Below are 22,177 nucleotides of genomic sequence, written 5' to 3' on the forward strand. Positions count from 1 at the left end.
GGGGGGGTTGAATTGAGCTGCTGGGAGCAGGTGCCCTCTCCTCTGTCACCTGGTGGCAGGAGCAGGCCATAACCGCGCCTGTGTGCACGGGCCGGCGCTCACCCACCCAACTGCACGGGAAAATGTAGAGGCACGTTTTAGCAGCGGGGGGAACTTTCAGAAGACGAAATTAAAGTAGTTTTGTATTCTTCTTTAGACGCGCGAGGTCTACAGGTCTCTAATAAAATAAAGTACGACCGCGTTCGGCACTGTTTTGTCGGCGAAAAATTATATATTGTAAAGTAAAGTCGCCGAGGTATTATTTTTGTACCGTAACTCACCCCGCTCTTGTTGTTTTCGTTGTTTCAGAGGGCGGACTTGGCCGTGGCCTCCATGACCATCAACTACGCCAGGGAGAGCGTCATCGACTTTACGAAACCGTTCATGAACCTCGGCATAGGGATCCTGTTCAAGGTAAAGGTCGAGGAAAGAAGAAAGTCAATGACGGGGCAGTTGGCTGTTGCGGCTAGAGATTTAAATTGTCGAGAAGAGAACGTATTGTTCTCCCCAAAAATTAAAATAACGTTTATCCTTTGAGAAAATTACTTTTAAAAAAAATGTTTCGTTTTCCTTCGGCTTTCCCCGGTTTTTTCCATAAAAGTTTCCAATTAAAAATAAAACAAAAAAAACACCTTTTGGACTAATAAAATCTCTACCTAGTTTTCGGCTAAAGTTCCCCTTATTATATTAAACTTACCCTTTCCACGTCGCCGCAGGTCCCGACGTCCCAGCCGACGCGACTGTTCTCCTTCATGAACCCGCTGGCGGTGGAGATCTGGATCTACGTGCTGGCCGCGTACCTCCTGGTCAGCTTCACGCTGTTCGTGATGGCGCGCTTCTCGCCCTACGAGTGGAACACGGTGCCCAACTGCACGGGCCGCGGGCAGCCCGAGGTGGTGCACAACCAGTTCTCCGTCTCCAACAGCTTCTGGTTCATCACGGGCACCTTCCTGCGCCAGGGCTCCGGTCTCAACCCCAAGGTGAGCACAGCAAAGTGTCCTCAACCGGTAAATGTACTCCTTAAACGTAAAAAGAGCCCTCCAACCAGCTGTAAGGGATCATCAAGAAAGATTTTTTTCCCTTTACGAACCTGCCAAGTTCAGCCTATGCACGCTGCCTTAGCGCCTGGTAGGTAGGCAACATCGTCCATGCGGCGCATGCGTGTACTGCGGGTTGGCCTACCCTGATTCTCGCAGGCGCCAAGCTCTTGTAATTTGCCGATAGAATCTGAAGAAAAAAAAAGAAAAGAAACGGACGAACTTTATGGACGGTCCCCAAGTTGTTGAACTCTTGCAAACTCCATGGTCACCTTCTCGTGTCCGTCCCCCGCAGGCGACCTCGACGCGCATCGTGGGCGGCATTTGGTGGTTCTTCACGCTCATCATCATCTCCTCGTACACGGCCAACCTGGCCGCCTTCCTCACCGTCGAGCGGATGATCACGCCCATCGAGAACGCCGCCGACCTGGCGGACCAGACCGAGATCTCGTACGGCACCTTGGAGGGCGGCTCCACCATGACGTTCTTCAGGGTGAGGAGCACCTCGACGAGGACTCCACTCTGTGGTATTCTCGTGTAATTCTGGGCATTTTTCAATGCAAAATTTTCCTCTAACAGTTGAAAACAATTGAAATATTTCCAGAAAATTTATAACGAAAAGCGACTTTTGCGGAAAACATTCCAACATTTGAACAGAAATTCTTGAAAAATTTCCGAAAAATAAATTTCCAGGAAAATTTTAAGTCCTATACTTACTTGTTGTGCTTGACCGGCAGGACTCCAAGATAGAAATCTACCAGAAGATGTGGCGATTCATGGAGAACAAGAAGCCCTCCGTGTTCGTCTCGACCTACGAGGAGGGAGTGAAGCGTGTGCTCCAGGGGAACTACGCCTTCCTCATGGAGTCCACCATGCTGGACTACGCGGTGCAGCGGGACTGCAACCTGACGCAGATCGGCGGCCTCCTGGACTCCAAAGGCTACGGCATCGCCACCCCGAAAGGGTCGCCCTGGAGGGACAAGATCTCGCTGGCCATCCTGGAGCTGCAGGAGAAGGGCGTGATCCAGATGCTGTACGATAAGTGGTGGAAGAACACGGGGGACGTCTGCAACCGGGACGAGAAGAACAAGGAGTCCAAGGCGAGCGCGCTCGGCATCGAGAACATCGGCGGCGTGTTCGTGGTGCTGCTGTGCGGCCTGGTGCTCGCCATCTTCGTGGCTGTGATCGAGTTCTGCTGGAACTCGCAGAGAAACGCACGACAAGACAGGGTGAGTGAGCAAATCAAACAAACTTTGACAAAAATGTTTTGCTGTCTTCAATTTTGTTTTGTGGGGGAATTTTTTGTAAGGGTTTTGGGTTGTTTTTATGTTTTTCCCATTTCTTTATAATTTCTTTTTAACTTTTCCAAACAATTAAAACTTTTTTCATCTTTTTTCAACTTCTTTGTAACTCTTTTTTTGCAGAGGTCGCTGTGCTCAGAGATGGGGGAAGAGCTGCGCTTCGCGCTGCGCTGCTTCGGCCCCCGGCAGCGGCCGGCCGTGAAGCGCTGCCACACGTGCCACCACATGACGCCCAGCTACGTGCCGGGCACGAGCATCGACCTGCAGACGTTCCAGCTGCACGGCCAGGGCGAGGCGCACGGCGGCGGCGGCCACGGGGGGCTGGCGCACGGCCTGCTGCAGCCGCACCACGGCCCGCCCAGCCCGCTGTCGCACGCCATGGAGATGGTCACGTTCCAGCCGTCCTAGGGGCACGAGCGGCGGCGCCGACCGGTGTCCGCCGCCACCTCCCGCCAGGCGCTCAACGCCGACGTGGACGTGCTGCCCGACCAGCTCGTGGCCTCGGCCTCGTCCTCGGCGCTGCACCACCTCGCCGCGCTGCCCGGGCCGGCCCCGGACGCGTGCGGCCCGGACTGCGCCGCCGCCGAGGCCGCGGCCCACCAGGACCAGGGCCTCCAGGGCCTCCAGGGCGGCCTGCAGGGTCTCCAGGGCGGGCCGCAGGCGCCGCCGTGCGCCGTGCACTCGGCCCCAGGATGCCGCCGCCGGTTCTGAAGCACGACGCCAAAGACTCGCCGCACGGGCGTTGTTGTGTTTCCTTGTGCTTCCTCAAAAACAACAAAAAACGGACAGGAGTTTAATAGTTTCGTTTATGTAAAAAAATAAATAATTAAAAGTCACGGGGGCATCCCCCGTGCTGCGCCGAATAGAGAGTAAAGAGACCATCAGAGAAATGGAAAGTGTGTTTGTTTTTATTTTGTTTTGTTTTAACGTCCGCCAGGGTGGATTGTTTCGTAGTGCGAGCGTTTGAGCGATGAGAAACACGCCACACTGTCCAGGTGCCTGGTACCTCGCGCGGGGGTAAATCGAAACGACGTCGAAGACGTGTCGGCAGTCCGAAATCTGACGTCCCGGCGACATGTCGTTTGGACATTGTTTCGACTGTGAGCGCTAACTGGGCGGGGCACCCCTATCTCCCCAGGCTGTGACCCCCTGACCCCGACCTTGACCCAGGAACTGGACATCGATGACGCGACTGAAACGGAAGTGACGGTGACGGACATGACAGCCAGCGACAGGTGTGACTGAAGAGACGGAGGCTTCCGGACCAAAAGGTCGTCATCGTATCGGCATCATATCATCCTAACATTGCGCACACTGTAAACTGACAGATGAAAACTTTACTCCAACTCGTATGTATATCATTTCCCTGTTTCGTTGAGGTGTGAGTGTGCTCCAATCATCAATATTGGACTGATTTGTACATGAGTGTGAAAGAGTGTGTAAGTGAGTGAGGAAAGTTGAACTCAACTCGTCCTCACTTGTTTGTTCTCTGTAAATTATATTTAAAAAAATGTGATGGGATCATGGGTCCTGTACTGAATCATCTCGTGTCTGTACAAAGTAATGCAAAGTCAGCACACTTTTTTTTTGTTCCCCAAGGGAATGCAGGATACCTGCAGTCTCTTCTCATTGACAGAACCAATGCCGCAGCGTCAACCTAATTTGGAAACATGCATTCAGTCAGTTATTTGAGAATACAGTTAATTTTATAATGTCTTTGAGTACGGACCACTTTAAAGCGTTGTAGATGTATAATTAGAAAAATAGAACAAACAAAAATCACGAACTGACTATGAGTCTCTTCTTTGTCATGAAATTTGACTGAGGAAATGTGTGAGCCTACCAATGCCATGTAAAGACAGTTCCTTATGTAAATCGTAAAATGTGCTGACTTAAGCTTGGAGACGATGGGTTACTAACAGTTCCCATAACATCTTACCTAAAGTTCATGACCGATTGGCGAAAAGGCCCAATCTAAAGTCAGCCTATTTTCCGACACTGTCACATCTAAACGCCACAATCTGCTTCACTCGCCTAGCAATGTTTTAGGGGTCCAAAACCTTCTTACCTTGCTGGTTTCTTCATATTTCAAGACATACCATGTTTTCTGGTCTTTGAGTCAAAGCAAAATAAACACGAGATTCTTTTTCACTATTTGTGACCTTCTTCATCCCACTGCCCTACAAATGGCGCAAGAGGCAATATGCAGCGGACGCTGAGATGGTGCCTTCTCATTGGTCTGGAGCTGTTTCCCCCTGGGCCTGGGTGTCTCCTTGAGCCTCAACATCAGCCCCTGCAACGTGCAGGGTAGGCCAACCCGCCAAGCATCCCTGCAGAAACGGCGGCCCGCCCTGAGCGCCCTGGCACCAGAGCAGGTGGTCTACATTTGACTATAGATATCCTCAAACTTTCATATTTAAGATCTCTATCTGAAATGCATTTAGAAGACTGGTTACGGCTCAATAACAGTAACTTGTTGAAAAGTTGTTTTCTTTCTTTTTATTATTGTCATATTCTTCAATTCAAAGCCAAAAAGTGGGCTTCAAGGTGTCAATTGGTAAGACCTTTCTTTCAAGATCTTCGGTTAGAACAAGATTGTAGAGGTATAAGATTAACATGCAACAAAATATATTCAAAACTATAAGAAAACAATTAAAATAGAATTTTTTTCAATACATTACGAAATGTAGCTTAAAAGACATAAATGAAGAGAATGCTGTAACATATTATTTGTCCCAGTAGAAGCAACATTATAAGGGATTGTCTCTTGGATCAGCTAGCCTGCAAAAGCAAACAAACACAGATTAGTAATCAGGAAAAATTAGCAAAGTGACTGTCTTATCAATATTTCAATCCCACCCCCCCACCCCCCTCTACAAAATAATCTAAAGATAACATACCTTAATACAGTAACTCGGCTCGATCCACTGATAGAAGTGGTGTCAAGTGGAGTCAAGAAACCAAACTGGTATCCACGTTTTTGCTTTGCAAAGCGCAGTAGCAGAGTGAGCACGGTCTGCCGGTTGAGCATATCCTGGAGAGCACAATAAAATGTGAAACATAGATATTAGTATTGCATCTTTCCACAACCATGTCACAATTTTTAAACTTACCATAAAAACATCAAACTCATCTAAGTAATAAAAAGGAACTTCAGTCGCATTCCATAGTGCAATGACAAAAGCCATAGTTGCATAGGACCTCTCGCCACCTGAGAGAGATGACGTTCCTAGACCGGCTGTCTCCCCTCCATCAATAGGCCCAACATTTATTTCCAATGTCTTTCTATTAGAGTCAACGCGAACATTGCCCTGTAAAATGCATAACATTAGGACAAATAATCAAGCATTTTAAAAGAGCAAAGTAAATAAAATTCTAAAATATAATAAATTTGAAATATTTATGCTTCATTATGACTACTGAACCGAACCAAACTTACTGTACAATTTCGAATTCTTAAGACTCTACCAAATTGATGAGAAACTACACCACCCATGAGCATTTTTTGAGTTTGGTATAGCGATTTCCTTTGCTGAAGAGCCCTCATTATGAACTGTAATCAAGTGACTATTGTAAAGTTTCACATGAAACAGAGGTGTGTTTTTAATTATTTGTTTCAACAATAAAACATACCTCTGCATTATATTTCAACTGAATAATGTACTTTTGAGTAGCCTTGTAGGCCAACATTTTATCTCTATATTCAACCTCTATTGTAGCTGAATTTTCGCCAAGTGCACTTTCAGCACTAGATAGCTTCCTATTTAGGGAACGTAAATCCTGATCAATTTCCCGGATATTTCTGCAAGGAAAGGGAATACAAGATTGGATGACTTTCAACACAGAATTAAACAAAAGGTAATTGTAAGCAAGAATATAACAGTACCTGTTGGTACTAGATTGACTTTGAAACTCCTTTGGTTTTTCTTTAGGTCTCTGATTGTTAGTTTGAGAATTCCCAGCAGTTTCTTTTGCTTTCAGCTGTCTTTCTTCTAACTCAGAACGAATGTGATTTTCATATTTCTCAGCAGCATCTTTAGCTTTGTCATGCTTTTCTTTCAGATCATTAGAACGAACAATCAATTGGTCCTCTTGTTTACTAACCTGCTCTAATTTTCGTCTTTTCTCATCTTTAGCACTGTGCAGTTCATCTAACTGACCCCTGCATGTTTTCTGTTTTATTTGGTGGTCTTCAATTTTTTCATTTATTTCCTTGAGCTTGGCTTGAGCCTCTGAACCTTTAAGCTTTAATTCATTTCTCTCTGCTTCAACAGCATCTAATTTTGCAGGAATGTCATCAAGACTGCTTTTCAGCTGCAGCAACGCTTGCTCCCTCAAGAGAAGTTCTTCACGCAACACAGACACAGAATTTGTATCTGGTTGTTCAACATCTTTTAACTTTTCAAGTTTTGCTTTTGTTGATAAAATTTCCGCAGAAATGTTTTTGTGTTCATGACGACACTTGTCTAACTGTTTGCCAATATTAAATGAATCTTGAATAGATGTTAAAATATTTTGCTGCAAATGCTGCAGTGTTTCCTGCAACTCCCCAATTCTCTGAGTTGTTGTCCTGTAAAAGCACAGAGTTAAAACACCTCCGAATTGGAATTGTTTGAAAGATGCAGACCAAAATGGGTTCTGGATAGCTATGAAGTATACCTGATCACATTAGAAATTGACGATTCTAAAATTTTGGGAGACTGTTGAACAGATGCGTAGGAACCATACCAAGGTGCTGGGATGTATTGATCACCATTAATAGTATAGGCTTTCTCACAGTTCTTTGGTACAGAATTCCTTGAACGCAGCAACCTGTAGCATTCATCATCTGAAGGGATGAGCAAAGTTTTCTCGAGCTTCAATTGGTCTACAAGGACATTCCTAGCAACTACATTTGAGATTGTAACAACATCTAAAACGTTACAATACTCAGAGGTTCGAGCACACGTTCTAGAAGTATCAAATTCCTGAAAAAAAATTTTTTACTGTATGTTCGAATTTTACAAAGCTACTCCAAATGGCTTTTCTCATGGTGTTGAAAACTTTACCTTTGTAGTAAAACCACATCGGACTACTGGTGGCTTGGAACCTTGACATGTTCTCTCAATTAAATTATTGAGAAGGTTTGAATCATGCTTATCTTCGGTGTGTTCAACTACAAAGGCACTAAGCCGAGATTTCATGGCACACTCTACAGCTAGGGTCCATTTAGAGTCCGTAACTTTTACATATATTCCTAAAAAACAACACCAAAGGAACTTACTTATTTCAATTGTATAGATTATTCCACATTATAAAAGTACACAAAAGAAATTACCCAAAGGTCCAACTGGCTTCTTTCTAAACTTGGTACACAACTCAATTTGTCTAACTAATTCAGGCATGTAAGGCCCAAATAAAGATAAATTTGATTGATTGTTGGACTGGAATCCTTTAAGTTTTCCAGATAAGGTCCCTGCAAAGGCTCACATATGTAAGCAGCAATGTAATGTACAACATGTAATGAATAGGAATTTTTTAGAAGTACATACTAAGCTCATCTTCATGTCGCCTTTTGCTGTATTGAAGTTGCTTTAAAGCATCTTTCACCACAGACTGCTGACGCTGATGTTCTTGAACCTCAGCATCTTTAGAATGACTAATGTCATTCTTGTCATTCAACTGTCTTTGGAGTTCCTGCATCTCTTCTTTGTGCTTCCTCCTGGTATCCATGTGCTCTGGTAACATCCTAACAGATCACAAGAGCAGTAGTAAGATCACGGAATAGACTTAAAAAAACAAAACAACATATGAGGGTCCTGCAAATACCAAATACCAACTAACTTTTGTTCTTGAGAACTAATTTCTGCTTTGTAATCATCAATCATTTTCATTTCTTCTTTAATTTTGCTTTCCTTCTGACATTTGTCTTGCTGTAACTTTTGCTTTTTCTGGTTGAGTGCTGTGAATGAAATTCTTAAGGTTTTGATATCTATCTCTGCTTGTCTTTTCTGCTCTTCAAGCACTTTTACATCTGCTATTAATGCCCTACAACAAATGGTTATTAAGGTAGCATGCTTTAAAGGGAAAATTTTGATTAGAAAATTTAGATTTTAACAGCATTGAAAGTCTTACTCAATTTCCTGGAGTAGTGGTTCTGTTTCGGTGTTTTCAGCTGATAACAACATTTCCTCCAAATGCTGTTTTTCTTTCTGAGCTTTCGTAAGATCCTTCTGTAAGCGCTTCAGGTTAATCAAATAGTCTCGCACCTTAAGAAAAGTAGATGGCATGTGTTTCTCGTTAAATAAAAGTACTTCAGTCACTTAGTAAAGCTGTTACATAAATGAATATGTCTTACCTCTGCCCAGAGCAATTCCATTTTCAAATCTTTCGTTCTGTCCCGATCTTTCTCAAGATTTTCCAATAGCTCAAATAAGTGTCTAGCCTTTTCAACCTCCCGATTGTTATCAACAAGTTGCTGAAACACAAAAAGGAGATTGGCAATTAATTGATCATAGCAACAGATCCATTGTCTTAAAGAAGAATTGAATACAACTTACTCGACTCTTTTTGTCAATCTCTAGCTTGATACTATCAAGAGATAAATTGATAGCTATATGTATTTTTTGGAGAGTCCCTAAATTAGTAGCCCTCATAAATAATTCAAATTTATTTTCAGGCTTGCTTTGAGCTAGAAAATGTCGAGCAGTGTTCTGATCTAGAACACTGATTGGATTATCAACTTGTATCCCTAATTGTAGGGTCATAGCTCGTAAATCCTCCATTTTAGAGGAAATTAATTTTCCTTAAAAAAAGCAAACATAAACATTACAGAATGTGCAAAAGGTGTTGAGAGAAAATGGGGTCCAAAGGCTTACCTTTCTCTGACCTCAACTTAATAGCAGAGCCACCTGTACCATGCAGTGTTCTGACAACAACAATTTTTTTTCCATAGATTTCTTTTTTGTACGAAATGGCCCCTGCATTACTAATCACACATGTAACTCTCGCAATATTGCACCCATGCTTTATGAAATCTACAAAGTAATAAATAGAAACCATCATGATACATCAAACAGCAACCTATTTTGAAAGGATAGTTAGAAAAATACTAGTAATCATACCCTTCAAAGCTGCTCCTCGGCCAGTTGTGCTAGCACTGCCACCTAGGGCGACAACTATGGCTGCGAGAATGGCACTCTTGCCACTACCATTTCTTCCCACGATGAAGTTGATTTCTTTGTTGAGAATAACTTTCATGTGAGCATGACAAAGGAAATCTTGAAGAAGCACCTCAAGAATTGTTCCACTGACAGGTCGTTCCTACAACACCGTGGAAAGGTTCAAATTAGATTGATACCCAGTGAGAAATGGACAATCAAAAATACATCAATTTGACAAACATTCGTCAAAATATCATCAAATTGTGGGACACATTTTCATCATTGACGTTGAATTGATATCTATTGGATTGATCATTTCTCACTGGGTAGAAGCTCCAAACCAAGGAAAAGTTTTTTCCCACATCATGAACTCTTTATGACTTACGAGGTCACGATTCCAGCACTTGTGACCTCACTGGTGACCTCAAAAGTGAAAGAATCGTGACTTCATCAGTCATAAAGGGGCACAATCAGGTATTTGTGAGAAACGTGTTTTCCTTGAAAAACAACAGGTGTTAGGGAAGGAATGGAGAAAGGAGGCAAGGAGGTCGTTTTCCTATAAATGCTGAGCAAGGTGCTGTCACAAAGTGTGTTGCCTTGTAACTTGCACCCAGAAATTTGTTTTCCAGGGATAACAGGAATAAAATAACAGGGAACAAAGGAATTTTAAAACCCTTGTAGTAAATTACTTTGTCAAGAAAGAAAACACAGTAAATCAGAGAAAAACAAATCTGGGATGGCAGGCGACGTTGGCAGGAGAAGTTGGTTGCACGTAGGATTTAGTCCAGGACAAAAAAGTTTAGTTTAGTCACAGAGCCTGAGGCAAACTAAAGTCCTCCGACAGTGGATAGCGCCTGCAACGTACTGGTTAGGCCAGCCCGCTAGGCCGCTACGAAAGGCCCGCGGCCCGCCTTGCAGGCTGCGCACGACTCGCAGGTGAGGACGCCAAACGTTCCTATGACTTAAACGATGCCGTTTCCGCGCTTCGCCGAGGGAGACGTTCACCGTGGTGCCACTGTTTACCTACCCGTACGTTTCGTTGACTCTGACTCTGGGTGCCGGCTTCTTGAGTAAACTCATCCCCTTCAGGCTCGTCGTCCTGAGCATCATCAGAGGCTCGATCGGCCTCTTTCGCTATTCTGTCAATCTCTGGAAGCAAGAAACAGTGAAGACAAGTCAAACTACCGCAGACACGGAAAATTATAGAAGTTGGTGACGAAATTCCGGACGAATTCAAAACTACTGTCTCACGCTGGTTAAGGGATCGCAGGGGTGCACGAAGACGGCCTTACCTTTCTTGACTTCCTCCTTGGACGCATTCTGGAGACTGTGAAAAGTATACTGTGAGTTTTCCAGAGACATCGTAAAGATTTCCTCTTTAACTTGCGGGCATGACAAAACAAAACAATTGTGCAATCGCAACTTGATCGCAGACGACAAAAACAAAGGTTGCGAACGGGGATGGTGATGGTGGTTGGGGGAGAAAGAGAAATGGCGCCTTCTGCCACTTGTGACCGCTAGGAGCGCTGTATGCCAACGTGAAAAAGGCGCGCAAGGTTCGAATTCGGATGTAAAGGTGGGTGGGGTACATGTCGATCGTGGTGTCAGGGGAAAGAGTACAACTTTTCCTACCCACTTGGGAACGCAATGAAGTACATTCTCGGACTCAAAATCATTTTGATCGCTTGTAACTCACGCCCTTCGGAAGGAACGGGGAAGAAAAATCGACGATGGCCGCTAGATAGCGCTCGCGTCGGTGGAATGACATACGATGCGATTGGCGAATGCACCCCCCACTCCATCCATCTTCTAAATCCATCAACTGTGAAGTTGAGAAGGGGTTGGGGCGGGAAGAGGAATTTGAGCAATTTGAGCGGTGCTGGCTCATCTCGCGATGTCAAAATTGTCATCAATTGTGACACATCTTGAGGTCCATTTTGACCAAAATTTGGCGTGTTGGAAGGTTGGAAGTTATGCCAGGGTATATTCCCGACGTCGTACTTTTCCTGCTTTTCCTTCTAACTTTTCCTCTCCCCCTCGCTTGCCTGTAAACTCAAATGCTGCCAAGGTCTGAACCTGTAGCGCAGTCAACTTTGAAATATCGCGCCATTTTTAATATTTTCCTGAATTTTTCATACAAACATAGAATAAAGGTTCAACAACCTTAAAAAAAATGCAAACAAGACGATTCCGAAAGCAACCTTTGTGCGACAGAACGTCTCGTGCTTTTTAAAGCCTACGGCAGACTCTTCTCAAAAGATGATGGCATTTTATGTTTTTAAACAGTGAATGTAAACACATCTCCAGGGATGAAGTTTAGTTTTCTGCATGTTCGGTGAGGTTGGTATCCATAATGTCAACATAACCTCTAGAACCGTGCATCGTTTTCGTTGCTGTCATCTTAACATTTTGCGGAAAAGTGCACTATGTCGACTGAAACTGGTAAACCTAGTCAAAAGGATTATCTTAAGAAATATCTTTCAAAGTCTACCGATGGAAAGAAAAAGAAGAAAAAGAAGCCTAAAGGACCAGACCCGTCTCGGTAAGTCTTGAAGCAACCTACCGTTGATCGGTATTCGTTCGAAACGTCATTACTTTATGGCATTCCGTGTCAAGCGTTGAAATTCGCTCTGCACCTCTGTTTCAGGGCCACGGTGAAAGTCATCGACGACGACGTAGATCTCAGCAAACTCGAACAGCTCGATGAGAGTGCGTTGGACTTGTACGAGCTGAATGAAGATGCACCCCAAATTGTTGGGCTAGTTGACGAACGTCCTGCTGAAGTGAAGGCACTAGACCAGTACAAACAGACACAACGCTGGAAGGTAATAGGTGACACTGATGGGGATGTTCGTGTGTCTTCGTCTGGAGGTTCCAAACCAACAGATGATGTTCCATCTGAAGAGGAGGAATACGACATAAGACCGAAGGGATCCGAGCCGAAGAGTAGTAAAAGCAGAAATCACGAAGATTCCTCTCCTCCTAGAAGAAGAAAAAATGATGATGATGTATCTCCACCCAGAAAGAAGAGGCAAGATGATTCTGATACATCACCCCCTCGTAAACGTTCAGGCTATGATTCAGACAAGTCCCCACCTAGGCGCCAGCGTCGAGATGATTCAGATACTTCTCCTCCAAGACTCAAACGCAGTTCGGATTCATCAAGGAGGAAGTATGCTGATGAATCTATGACATTGTCACGGAAGAAACGTGACAGTGATTCAGATGTTTCACCTCCAAGAAAAAGGAGACAAAATGACTCTGATGCTTCTCCTCCTCGGAAGGGTCGACATAATGACTCTGATGCATCGCCTCCAAGGAAAGGTCGACAAGTATCACCAGCCAGAAGAAGAAGAAATAGTGATTCGGATGCTTCACCTCCGAGGAAACAAAAACCAAACCGAGGAGGTGATCACGTAACTCAGAAAAAACATAGATATGATTCAGACACCTCTCCTCCAAGAAAAACTAAAGGAGAATCTAGGATGGAGGAAGAGAGAGACAGAAAACAGGATGGGAAAATGAAGAAAACATTAGATGGCAAGCGAGCTGGGCTTCAAGATCCGAAACATGTTAAAGAAGAGTTGATGGAACTGAAAAGACGAGAAGACAGGGCATTTGAAGAGGTATGTATTATTTTTTGCATGTAATTAGTATAACATTCCTCTTTTCATGTAAAAATGTTTTTCCATTGTACAAGAAATAATGTGAAGTTTTCATTCTTAGATGGATGTTGCACTGTCTGGAAGAGGAGCTGTGGCAGTACAGAGAGATAGGAAAACAGGATTGAAGAGGGATTTAGCACGTGAACAAGAAGAGCAGAGAATTAAAAGTGAAGCAGAAAACAAACACAAAGAAAAGTATAGCAGATGGGGTAAAGGGTGAGCATTTAATCTTTAAAGCTCTCATTCATTAAGATACATTGGAGGCACACCTATTTGCCCGCAATTTGCTTTTGTTGATTCACTTGCTTTTTCCTTTAGGTTGAAACAGACAGAAGACCAGCAGGATCGCCTTGCTGCTGACATGCATGAGATGTCAAAACCCCTGGCACGGTATGCTGATGACACAGACTTAGACAGTTATCTTCGTGAACAGGATCGTGAAGGAGACCCTATGCTTGCTTATTTAAGAAATAAGAAGAAAGAGGATTCAAAATCAAAGCGTAAGTTAACATTCATTTCTTGATACCCATTTTAAATGTCGAAATGCTCTATGTCTATGAGGTCTGTTAATTTTTTTATTTTTTTTTCTATTTTTATTCCAGTTCCCTTGTATCAAGGGGCCTTTCCTCCAAATCGCTATAATATTCGACCTGGCTATCGGTGGGATGGTGTTGATCGATCAAATGGATATGAAAAGAAGAGGTTTGAAGCAATCAATGCTAAGAAAGCAGTGGAAGAGGAGGCCTACAAGTGGAGTACGTCTGACATGTAATGCTACAGGTGCTCTGAAGGAAAACAAAATTAAATATGAATCAATTTTATTTTTTGAGACTTATTTCTTATCATTCTGAGAGGCTAAACAGATTTCTAGAGACTTTGAGGAACTTAGAAATTATAACATGAATTCTGTTCATATATATTTTAATGAAATAATAATTTGCACATTTTTATAGTATAGACCCTTGAGCAGCAAATATTAGATCACAGATAAACTTAAAAGTAACTAACCATTATATAGAAAAGTTGCATATAATAACTCTAAAATCAATCCATTTCATAAATTTTATGGCAGTTATTTACCAGGCTACTGAGAAGGAACCTAATATTTAAGACAAATTTAGTCTTCACAAAGCATGACATTTAACATTTCCATTTTATTTGAGGGAAAGAGCTTTTGAAGTGAACTAGGCTGGAAGTTTGCAAATACTTCTCCACCACTGTTTTGAGGAGTGACAACGTTCATTCACACAGTGTGGACACCGTGTCAGGAACTTTGGATTGATTGCTGTTTTTCCTTCAAGGTGAGATTTCACAATGTCAGCCATTCCTTCAATGAAAAGGGGATGGTCATTGGGGGCCGGAGCTCGTTTAATGTTGAGTTCACCCAGCTGAAAATTGAAAGCCAATGAGTCACAGTAGAATTGAGCTCAATCGGGGGGATAAAATAATGTCAACTGCCTTTTTACCTCTTTTTGCAAGTCATGACAATACTCAATGTCCAACTCATGGAGTGTCTCAATGTGCTCATTAACAAAAGCAATTGGCACCAAAATGAAATTCTTTTTGCCTTGTTTCACATAACCTGCAGGTTTTCAGGAAAATAATTAGTTTAATGTATGGTTTTAAGACATTCTAACAACATGTTGCAATGGTTTGATGTATTTCTTATTGCCTACCTTTAATGGCATCATCCGTGAATGGAGCCAACCAAGGCAAAGGACCTACTTTTGACTGCCATACAAGACTGTATGGGTTGCAGTGACCCAGCTGGTCCATTACAAGCTGTACAGTCGCACCAACTTCTGATGGGTAAGGATCTCCTCTGTTCACTGCCTGCATGAAACAACACAAACAAAAAAAGATGTGAATATGGTAAAGATGCAATAGATGACAAAAATAGCTATTACCATGAGGCCTCACTAAAAATCTTACCTTGAGGGGTAAGGAGTGTGCAGAGAAAAGAATAATGACATCTTTGCGAATGTCTTCAGGAAATTTACTAAGCTCGTTTGTGATTCTCTCAGCAAACACCTTAGCAAGTTTAGGGTTGGTAGCCCAACGGTCAATAATACTCCAAGACATTCCTGCAGGCATAGGCCTGTTAAATAAAACAAACATTAACATTTGTACTAACAAATTTACTGTAATTTGTATAGTTGAAAATTTGTATGAGCAGAATTCTTACTTCTTGGAGTAGTGGGTAAAAATAGCATTAAAGCTGGAACCAGTTGTGGCACAACTGTACTGTGGGTACTGCGAAAAGACCACTGTATGCTGAGGCTTGTCCCTAGAAAGGCATTTCAATTAAGTGAAATTTCTGGTGGCATAGGTAGCAACTTTACACAAAAGAAGTATCTAGTGTAATTGACTTACTTTTCCAGGTCTTCTAAAGTTTTTTCAGTCAAGGGATTTGCATATCGAAATGCAACATACGGCTTGTGTGGTGCTGTTTTAGGTGAAATGGCATCTAGTTTTTTACACAAGAGATCCCCCTTAAACAAGTACAATGATATTATTATAAATATAATTTAGATTAGAGAAAAATTAATTTAGTACCTTGGTATTTACCTGTAATTGAGTCCACTTTAAAATTGGTGAGCCACCACCTATTTCAGCATACTTCTTTATGACATCTGCAGTTCGGCGTTTGGCTATATATGGCCCCAAATATCTGTAAAAAAAAAAAAAGTCATTAAACGAATTTTGCCTCACCATTTCGTTTTAGGAACCATACTCCTAATTGGATATACCTTACCCTTGAACTGGAAGCTGAATCATATCTCTGTCAGTCATGATCCGCAGCAGGTATTCTCCAACCTCTTCTGCCTTCTGAGGGCCACCCATGTTCAGCATCAGAACGGCTGTCTTGGGGCGGCTAGTGTCTTGGTGTGGTGTCGGTTCAGGCTGAGCCTGCGCTCCAGGCACTGATGATCCTGTAATACTCCTGGCATGTCGTGGAAGCTGGAGCCCTGAAATGGAGTTGGTGTGTTTCAGGTGTGATAATATCTGAGGCAACAGTGTACTCTTTCATTCACAGAAATATTCAATATTTTGTTTGCCATCCATAATCTAGACCATTCATTCATCCTATTATAAAGTTAAGCAAAATCAGAAGCAGAGAAAAGAGAAACTCATACACAACACATAACCCTAGTAATATTTTAGCAAAGTCTAATCCAAAATAAGATAAAGTGTCCATACTTGAAAATGCAAGAGTGTTTAAAGCTCTCATTTTGGGGGCTACAGAGATGCACGTCTTTACAGGTTCGCAAATAAAAAGGGGCTACTCCACAACTTTCACTCTATCACTGGAGAACTGATGCGTCGGCAGCTACTTCCCCAAAGTGAATCGCAGGTTCTTCCTCATCAACATAGTCTTGTACCAACGTAGAAAGTTTACTAGTCTATTTTATTTTTATTTTTTTGACTTGTAGAATTGAATTTTGGGACGCCAAAGTAACAAAATTTTAAAGAAAAATTATCGCTTATTTTTGTGCACGATTTTGACTGTTCAAAGGTGTTAAATTTGTTCATTCTGAGCTCACCTCTTTCATTTTGTGGTAGTGGATAATGTGCACAGAATGCCTGCTCATGAGAATGGCGCTGATTTTGAAAGCTCTGATAGGACCACTGGATTCAGCAGCAATTCTTTTTCGACGTTTACTGATGTAAGGTGACCGGCAGCGGCGTTTGGAGTTGTGTGTAATAATAATCATTCCTCTAGTTTGCGACATCGCAGTCTCCGCCTGAGCTGAACCAAATTCAGAAAATCAGCCTCAACTCGACGTGTTCTGAGGGTTCGAATAAGACGGCCCCGTGCGAGTATGCAACGCGCATAGATGCATGCATACGGTGCCGTGTAATTACAACAACAAAGCAAGCACAGTGCCGATCGACTGATCCCTATATATTACGTTATTACAGCCATCATAAAATTAGTTTTGTAAACAAAATCTATTTTTTTTGCTGTTTCCTGCATGCTTCGCCCGCTTACGGTTTTCCCCCTCAGTTTCTTTCTGATGTAGAGTGTCCTGGAAGCGGCTCAACCACATCGTCGTGCACCCTTTGACGGCCACCCGCCAGCGCGACATTCCGCCCTTATCCCCCCCCCCCCCCCCCCACCGCCCCCCCCCGCCGGCGCACCGCCCCGACCCCGGCCCGCCGCCCCCCGCCGCGCTCTGAGATGAGTCAGTCCAAGTCCAGTCAGTCGCTCGTGGCCGCCCGCCGCGGAAGGCCGATCAGGGCCGCAGCTCACGCCGTGCAACCCCCCGCGCCCCGTCACTTAAAACCCCTGTTCCGCGCGTCGTCGACATGCTCCTGTGGGGCGTCGTCGGCGTGGTGCTCGCCGTGGCCGCCACCAGCTCCTCGAGCCACCACTGCTCGCACGTCCACCCCAAGGATCACGAGGTAAGTGACCCGGGGAACGGGACCTCCTCCTCCCCGTCCTGGCCGTCGTCGCCGTCGTCGCGGAGGTGATGTCAGCCACCGTAGAGCGCGTTTCCGGGGTGTCCCGGGTGGTGCGGGGCGCTCGGGGGAGCCAGACGCTACAGAGTGGCGTCCGGGGAAGGTCCCGGGCGCGCTGAAGTGCCAAAAAGATTTTCGTCGCTGGGCGCTGGTTAGGTTATGTCGTTTGTTTATGCGCCAAGCAGAAAGAGGGTCAAGCAGCAGAAAGTGACAGCCAGAGGTTAGTTTTGGAGACAAGCGCCGTTTTTGTGAGTTGACATCGATTGCACGCTGTCCTCATGAGAGTGACAACATTATTTCCAGCTGTTCCAATGTCTAAAAGCCTTACTTTTCGATAGAAAATTGTTATTTTTATTTGCTGTTGTAGACTCAGTGAATATATTATTATTTTTTGAAATTTCATTTTAAAATGCTAAGCAGATACTCAGGACATAGTAACTTTTAAAATTTGTAATTTGTACAGTTACAAACCCAAAACTCATAGTAGTTCAATCTAAATAGGGGGAAAATACTTATAAGATTACAATAATTTTAGTTTCATACATCGTTAGTATTTTTAAATCCCTAAATTTTGTTCTACTTGTTCAGTAGGCAGAAATATCCCATGTCGTGGAACTTTGTCTAAGGGATTTTTAAAACGTTCAACATTAAATCCTCAGTTTTGTCTCAACAAAACTTTTGAGTCTTGCACATTCACATTATTATTCTAAGTAGATTGGTATTATTTCAGCAATTTTCACCAGTTTGGATGAGATTTGTGAGAACAAATTAGTAGAACTTTTCTCGTTAACTTTTCATGTTTATAAACACTCCTTAACTATTAATTTTAAGCGACTAAATGGTTTTAATTAAGTTATTGAAGTGTACTTTTCTGCGCTTTTCTTGCCGGCAGACTGTGTCTGGTCTCTAGAATAGTTTTGGTTTCCTCTGCGGGATTGAAGGATAGCAATAGTACTGTGACTGTGAGAGATGAGCAATTCAATCGGCTGAGTCAGTGTCCTCCCCTTTTTTTCATGTAACTAGACGACGTGTATACAACACTCTCGTTGTGCATTTCATTTTATTTCAACTGCGACAATATAGAGGACTCCTTTGGCCCGCCTCAGCGCCCGGCCCGGGGAGATTGTTTGTGTCCCTTTTGACCCTGTCAGGGCCAACCTGGGCCCGACCCATCGCCCGCTATCCCCCCCTCCCCCTCTCCCTCAAACACACACGCACACACACACACACTCACTCCCGTCTTCCCTGAGACTTCATTATGAGGTCCGTATTTTTTTTCCTTTGGACCTCTGGAATGGCGGTGTGTTCTCCATCGAGCCTCCAGAGCTTTTTAAGTACGGATATTGCCGAGACGCTGTTCGGGCCCAGCAGTAGACAGCCCCCCCCCCCCTATCCTCCCGAAGCTGTGTCTCTCTAGTGCCTCTGAATTTATAGACTAGTTCTCCCCTCCGCGAGGCCCCAAAGCCAAATGCATAATTACAGCGCGCAGCGCAGAGGTCCGCAGGTGTGTTTTTCGAGACCCACAGGAGGGGGACCGCAGCAGTGTCGCACGGGGTGTAAATTTCGGCTGCTGCGGGGTCTTCTTAAAAGGGACTCTTCATAGCTAAACTCTATGTGGTCGCGGCTAGCGTCGCAGCGCACGGGGTCCGTCGCTTCGGACGTTAATTCTAATCACATCGACGGATCGCCTCCCCCCCCCCTCCCCCCTCTTCTCCTTCCCCCTCTACTCCTTCCCCCTCTACTCCTTCCCTTTCAGAGGACCAGTTCTGGTCGCACAGGTCAAACGTGGACATCAACATGTGGGCGTCACGATATATCGTTGAGTGAGTTTGATGTTAATTTTTGTGTGAACTTTTTTGAATGGCCAGCTCCCCAGCGTGCAAACAGGTGCCAAACGTGCAAACGGGTATGTACCAGACCGTGCAAACGGGTATCTAAACGTGCAGAGAAGGTATCATCCAGAAAGGGCGCCCGTCTTTGGCCGTTTACGAACCTCTGCAAAAGTCGGGCCTATATCGGCTCTCATAGCGCCTGCTAGATAGGCAACATCTCGCCTGCAGTGCATGGGTGCACGGCGGGGTGGGCTAACCCGAGTCTCGCAGGCGCCGAGCGAGCACCCGCAGTTGGTCGACAATCGAATGAGTAAAACGAGGACGATTCACACGCGAATAACGTGCAAGACACGTAGGGTTGGAAACCGTGGAAAGTTTCCCCAAAATTTCAGGAAAAAACTGAAAACTTCCTGTAAAAGACGGAAAATTTCCCAGACTTTGGCAGTTTTCCGTTAATTCCCGGAAATTTTCGGAAATGTTTCGGATATTTTCCTGAAAATTTCCAACTCTAAAGGCAAGTAAACGTGCATTGGTCTTGAGTCCCGAGACACTGCATACTAGCACTGGAGCAGCTGGCCAGCGGTGGGATCTGGGACCAACCGGGACATGGACATGGAGCTAAGGGGGGGAGGGGGGCAGCGGTATTCTAAATACTACGCAACGAGGACGACTATGCGGCGGTGAGCTTGTTCCTGGCAGTACTCCGTATAGCCATACCTCACAGGAGTAGGTGGGGTCTCAGGTAATGTCAGGGGTCGCTGCTGGGGCCTGCGGGGGCCGCCCCACCCCGCCCCACCACGCCCGCTATTGCTGCTTGCAAGAGAGAGAGAGAGAGATCACTACACCTAGATTGCGCGAGACGGACCTTTTAGTAAATGCGATTACTCCGAGATAAAGTTAACTTCTTTTTGAACGCGGGTGTTATTGTGACATGTTAGGGGGGGGGGGAGTGAGCGCATGTGAGACGTGGGAGTAGCACATCAAAACACTGTTAAAAATAGGGAAGGTCTACTGGAAAATTTTCCTTGACGCAAGTTGTAAAATTACAATTTGTAAACGTAAAAAACATGCAGTACGTATCGACTTAAAATCCATATTGGTGAGTAAAAATTGTGCTCTCGTAAATTTACAACGTAAATTACAATTCGATTTTACACAAATTTAGTAAACTTACGGCAATATTTTTCACAGTGAAGATGAACCTTTTTACCCTCGTCTTCTAAATCTTATCGATAAACTTTGAGTGCGTTGAGTGTTGCTCCACACTTCCGTGCGAATAAGAGACGTTTGTTCATTTTATTGAGCAGATTTCGGTGCTTTAAGTAAGAATAAGAATTAATTCATTACGAAATGATCCAAAATCTTTGTGGTGTTCGTTTGGAGTTACTAACTCCATTCGTCTGCTGCTGCCGAGAGTATAGGCATAGGAACCGTATGTGTTCGAACTCTGACGGCGACTATCGGGCACAAATTACGTCGTTCTCGGAGGGTGGAGTTTCTTTTTCACGGTGCTCTACACCGAGCTCTACACACGAACTCGGGGTTGTTTGTGATGTTTGCGGCTCGCGCTCTGGCAGACCCACTAGTTTCTCGATATGTTTGTCTCGTGCCGCAATGACCCCCAGAGTCGTTAACTATCGGACGTGCACTGTTGAAAAAATCTTCGACATTTTACGAGATATTTGTTGTCAAGTTCGTTAGCAATGTTGGTTTGTATGTCTATACATAGCCACATGCTTACGCAAGTTGTACAGTAACGAGTATGCAGCTGCTGTTGTGTGATGCGACTGCCGTCATGATACGACAAATTTGTTATTACTTTGAAACAATATGGAATTCTTGGGAGAGAACATCAATGACGTCACATAAAAAGTCGTATTGGTACGATGATTCTTCAACGTTTTGTTAAGCAGCCGCTAAAGCAGTATTTCTTGTACTCACTAAAATCTTATGCCATTTACGATCTTCTTAATACGCCAGTATAGAGAAATTTGTTCATACCGGCGTAATGTCAATTCGTAAGCTGAGCATGTTAGGTTTCTGTAAGCTATGATCAAATGAGTTTAAAGATTTTGGTGTGTACACTACACCCACCCACGCACAAAAAACCCATTAAAAACTAAAAGTAAGTTGAGAAATTAAAGATTTACGGCGGGAGACTGCGTCCGGGGGGCGAATAGCGCTGCAGCCGGAGGGGGCCGCAGTTTTATGGAGGGGAAAGCCTGCGCGTGAACTTGGCCCTCGACAGACAGACGGAGGCTATGATCCCGCAGCCCAGCTGCTGGAATCTTTTTTTATTTTATTTTTTTGAAGACGAACTCAGATGGAGAGAGAATAATATGGAACCCCTCTTTTTTTAAAATTGCGTGTACCTGTTTCTTAGCTTTGCCGTAAAACCGTATAACGACTCCCGGAATAGAGGTATTATAGCAGCCATTGCCACTGTTAAAAAAAGAAGTAAAAAGATATGGTTGTGCAGACGTTATGATAAAGGCACCCCACACGTGACATTGTCACTCCAGAGGTTACATTTGGCATAGCTTTACCCTTAGACACGAAAATTACCAATTTTTTGGGCAGGGTGGGCTTGGTGGTTCTCTATAGAGGCACAGCAGAAAAAGGGTTGACAGACTCTGACACTGAGAGCAAAAGAGAGAGAGAGAGAGAGAGAGAGAGAGAGAGAGAGAGAGAGAGAGA

The 22,177-nt window shown here is 44.0% G+C and overlaps 5 protein-coding genes across 5 annotated transcripts in view; 3 read left to right on the forward strand and 2 right to left on the reverse strand.

Moving 5' to 3' along the window:
• The window catches only part of LOC113211887 (glutamate receptor ionotropic, kainate 2), a gene marked incomplete in the record, with an annotated part of 188,040 nt that extends 183,512 nt beyond the window's left edge, over window positions 1-4,528 (forward strand). The window contains 5 exon segments of the mRNA XM_052276428.1: window positions 349-453; window positions 756-1,019; window positions 1,372-1,569; window positions 1,814-2,305; window positions 2,501-4,528. Coding sequence (XP_052132388.1) covers window positions 349-453; window positions 756-1,019; window positions 1,372-1,569; window positions 1,814-2,305; window positions 2,501-2,785 — 1,344 coding nt within the window.
• A 330-nt stretch (window positions 4,529-4,858) lies between these two features.
• Window positions 4,859-11,004, reverse strand: LOC113211875 (structural maintenance of chromosomes protein 6-like). Its single transcript, XM_026430395.2, has 18 exons — window positions 10,812-11,004; window positions 10,547-10,668; window positions 9,481-9,679; window positions 9,235-9,393; window positions 8,917-9,161; window positions 8,715-8,834; window positions 8,492-8,625; window positions 8,201-8,404; window positions 7,909-8,105; window positions 7,695-7,832; window positions 7,426-7,613; window positions 7,037-7,344; window positions 6,264-6,947; window positions 6,011-6,179; window positions 5,817-5,930; window positions 5,491-5,688; window positions 5,278-5,411; window positions 4,859-5,158 (listed from the first exon to the last, which is right to left on the reverse strand). The coding sequence occupies exons 1-18, from the start codon at window positions 10,879-10,881 to the stop codon at window positions 5,128-5,130; spliced, it is 3,414 nt and encodes a 1,137-aa protein (XP_026286180.1). The 5' UTR covers window positions 10,882-11,004; the 3' UTR covers window positions 4,859-5,127.
• Window positions 11,005-11,805: 801 nt separating this feature from the next.
• LOC113211878 (BUD13 homolog) lies at window positions 11,806-14,005 on the forward strand. The gene is made up of 5 exons (XM_026430396.2): window positions 11,806-12,061; window positions 12,167-13,145; window positions 13,246-13,400; window positions 13,503-13,684; window positions 13,787-14,005. Exons 1-5 carry the CDS (start codon window positions 11,946-11,948, stop codon window positions 13,954-13,956), a joined length of 1,602 nt encoding a protein of 533 aa, XP_026286181.1. The 5' UTR covers window positions 11,806-11,945; the 3' UTR covers window positions 13,957-14,005.
• An 83-nt stretch (window positions 14,006-14,088) lies between these two features.
• LOC113211879 (ferrochelatase, mitochondrial) lies at window positions 14,089-16,549 on the reverse strand. The gene is made up of 9 exons (XM_026430397.2): window positions 16,386-16,549; window positions 15,940-16,153; window positions 15,753-15,855; window positions 15,558-15,676; window positions 15,370-15,471; window positions 15,117-15,282; window positions 14,861-15,017; window positions 14,651-14,766; window positions 14,089-14,572 (listed from the first exon to the last, which is right to left on the reverse strand). Exons 1-9 carry the CDS (start codon window positions 16,414-16,416, stop codon window positions 14,369-14,371), a joined length of 1,212 nt encoding a protein of 403 aa, XP_026286182.1. The 5' UTR covers window positions 16,417-16,549; the 3' UTR covers window positions 14,089-14,368.
• An 826-nt stretch (window positions 16,550-17,375) lies between these two features.
• The window catches only part of LOC113211889 (leishmanolysin-like peptidase), a gene marked incomplete in the record, with an annotated part of 46,662 nt that continues 41,860 nt past the window's right edge, over window positions 17,376-22,177 (forward strand). The window contains 1 exon segment of the mRNA XM_026430416.2: window positions 17,376-17,591. Coding sequence (XP_026286201.2) covers window positions 17,496-17,591 — 96 coding nt within the window.

This window comes from Frankliniella occidentalis, unplaced genomic scaffold (genome assembly GCF_000697945.3).
Source record: "Frankliniella occidentalis isolate FOCC.00 unplaced genomic scaffold, Focc_3.1 Scaffold9, whole genome shotgun sequence".
Taxonomy (NCBI): domain Eukaryota; kingdom Metazoa; phylum Arthropoda; class Insecta; order Thysanoptera; family Thripidae; genus Frankliniella; species Frankliniella occidentalis.

Excerpts from the sequence above, each read along its gene's own strand:
- LOC113211875 (XM_026430395.2), bottom strand. The coding sequence starts at position 10,881 with ATGTCTCTGGAAAACTCACAGTATACTTTTCACAGTCTCCAGAATGCG. Across the intron at positions 7,833-7,908 it reads GCGACATGAAGATGAGCTTA|GGACCTTATCTGGAAAACTT; the intron begins GTATGTACTTCT and ends GAGCCTTTGCAG. Across the intron at positions 5,412-5,490 it reads ATGAGTTTGATGTTTTTATG|GATATGCTCAACCGGCAGAC; the intron begins GTAAGTTTAAAA and ends TGTGCTCTCCAG.
- LOC113211878 (XM_026430396.2), top strand. The coding sequence starts at position 11,946 with ATGTCGACTGAAACTGGTAAACCTAGTCAAAAGGATTATCTTAAGAAA. Across the intron at positions 12,062-12,166 it reads AAAGGACCAGACCCGTCTCG|GGCCACGGTGAAAGTCATCG; the intron begins GTAAGTCTTGAA and ends CCTCTGTTTCAG. Across the intron at positions 13,401-13,502 it reads TATAGCAGATGGGGTAAAGG|GTTGAAACAGACAGAAGACC; the intron begins GTGAGCATTTAA and ends TTTTTCCTTTAG.
- LOC113211879 (XM_026430397.2), bottom strand. The coding sequence starts at position 16,416 with ATGAGAGCTTTAAACACTCTTGCATTTTCAA. Across the intron at positions 15,677-15,752 it reads TAAAGTGGACTCAATTACAG|GGGGATCTCTTGTGTAAAAA; the intron begins GTAAATACCAAG and ends TACTTGTTTAAG. Across the intron at positions 14,573-14,650 it reads GTCATGACTTGCAAAAAGAG|CTGGGTGAACTCAACATTAA; the intron begins GTAAAAAGGCAG and ends TTCAATTTTCAG.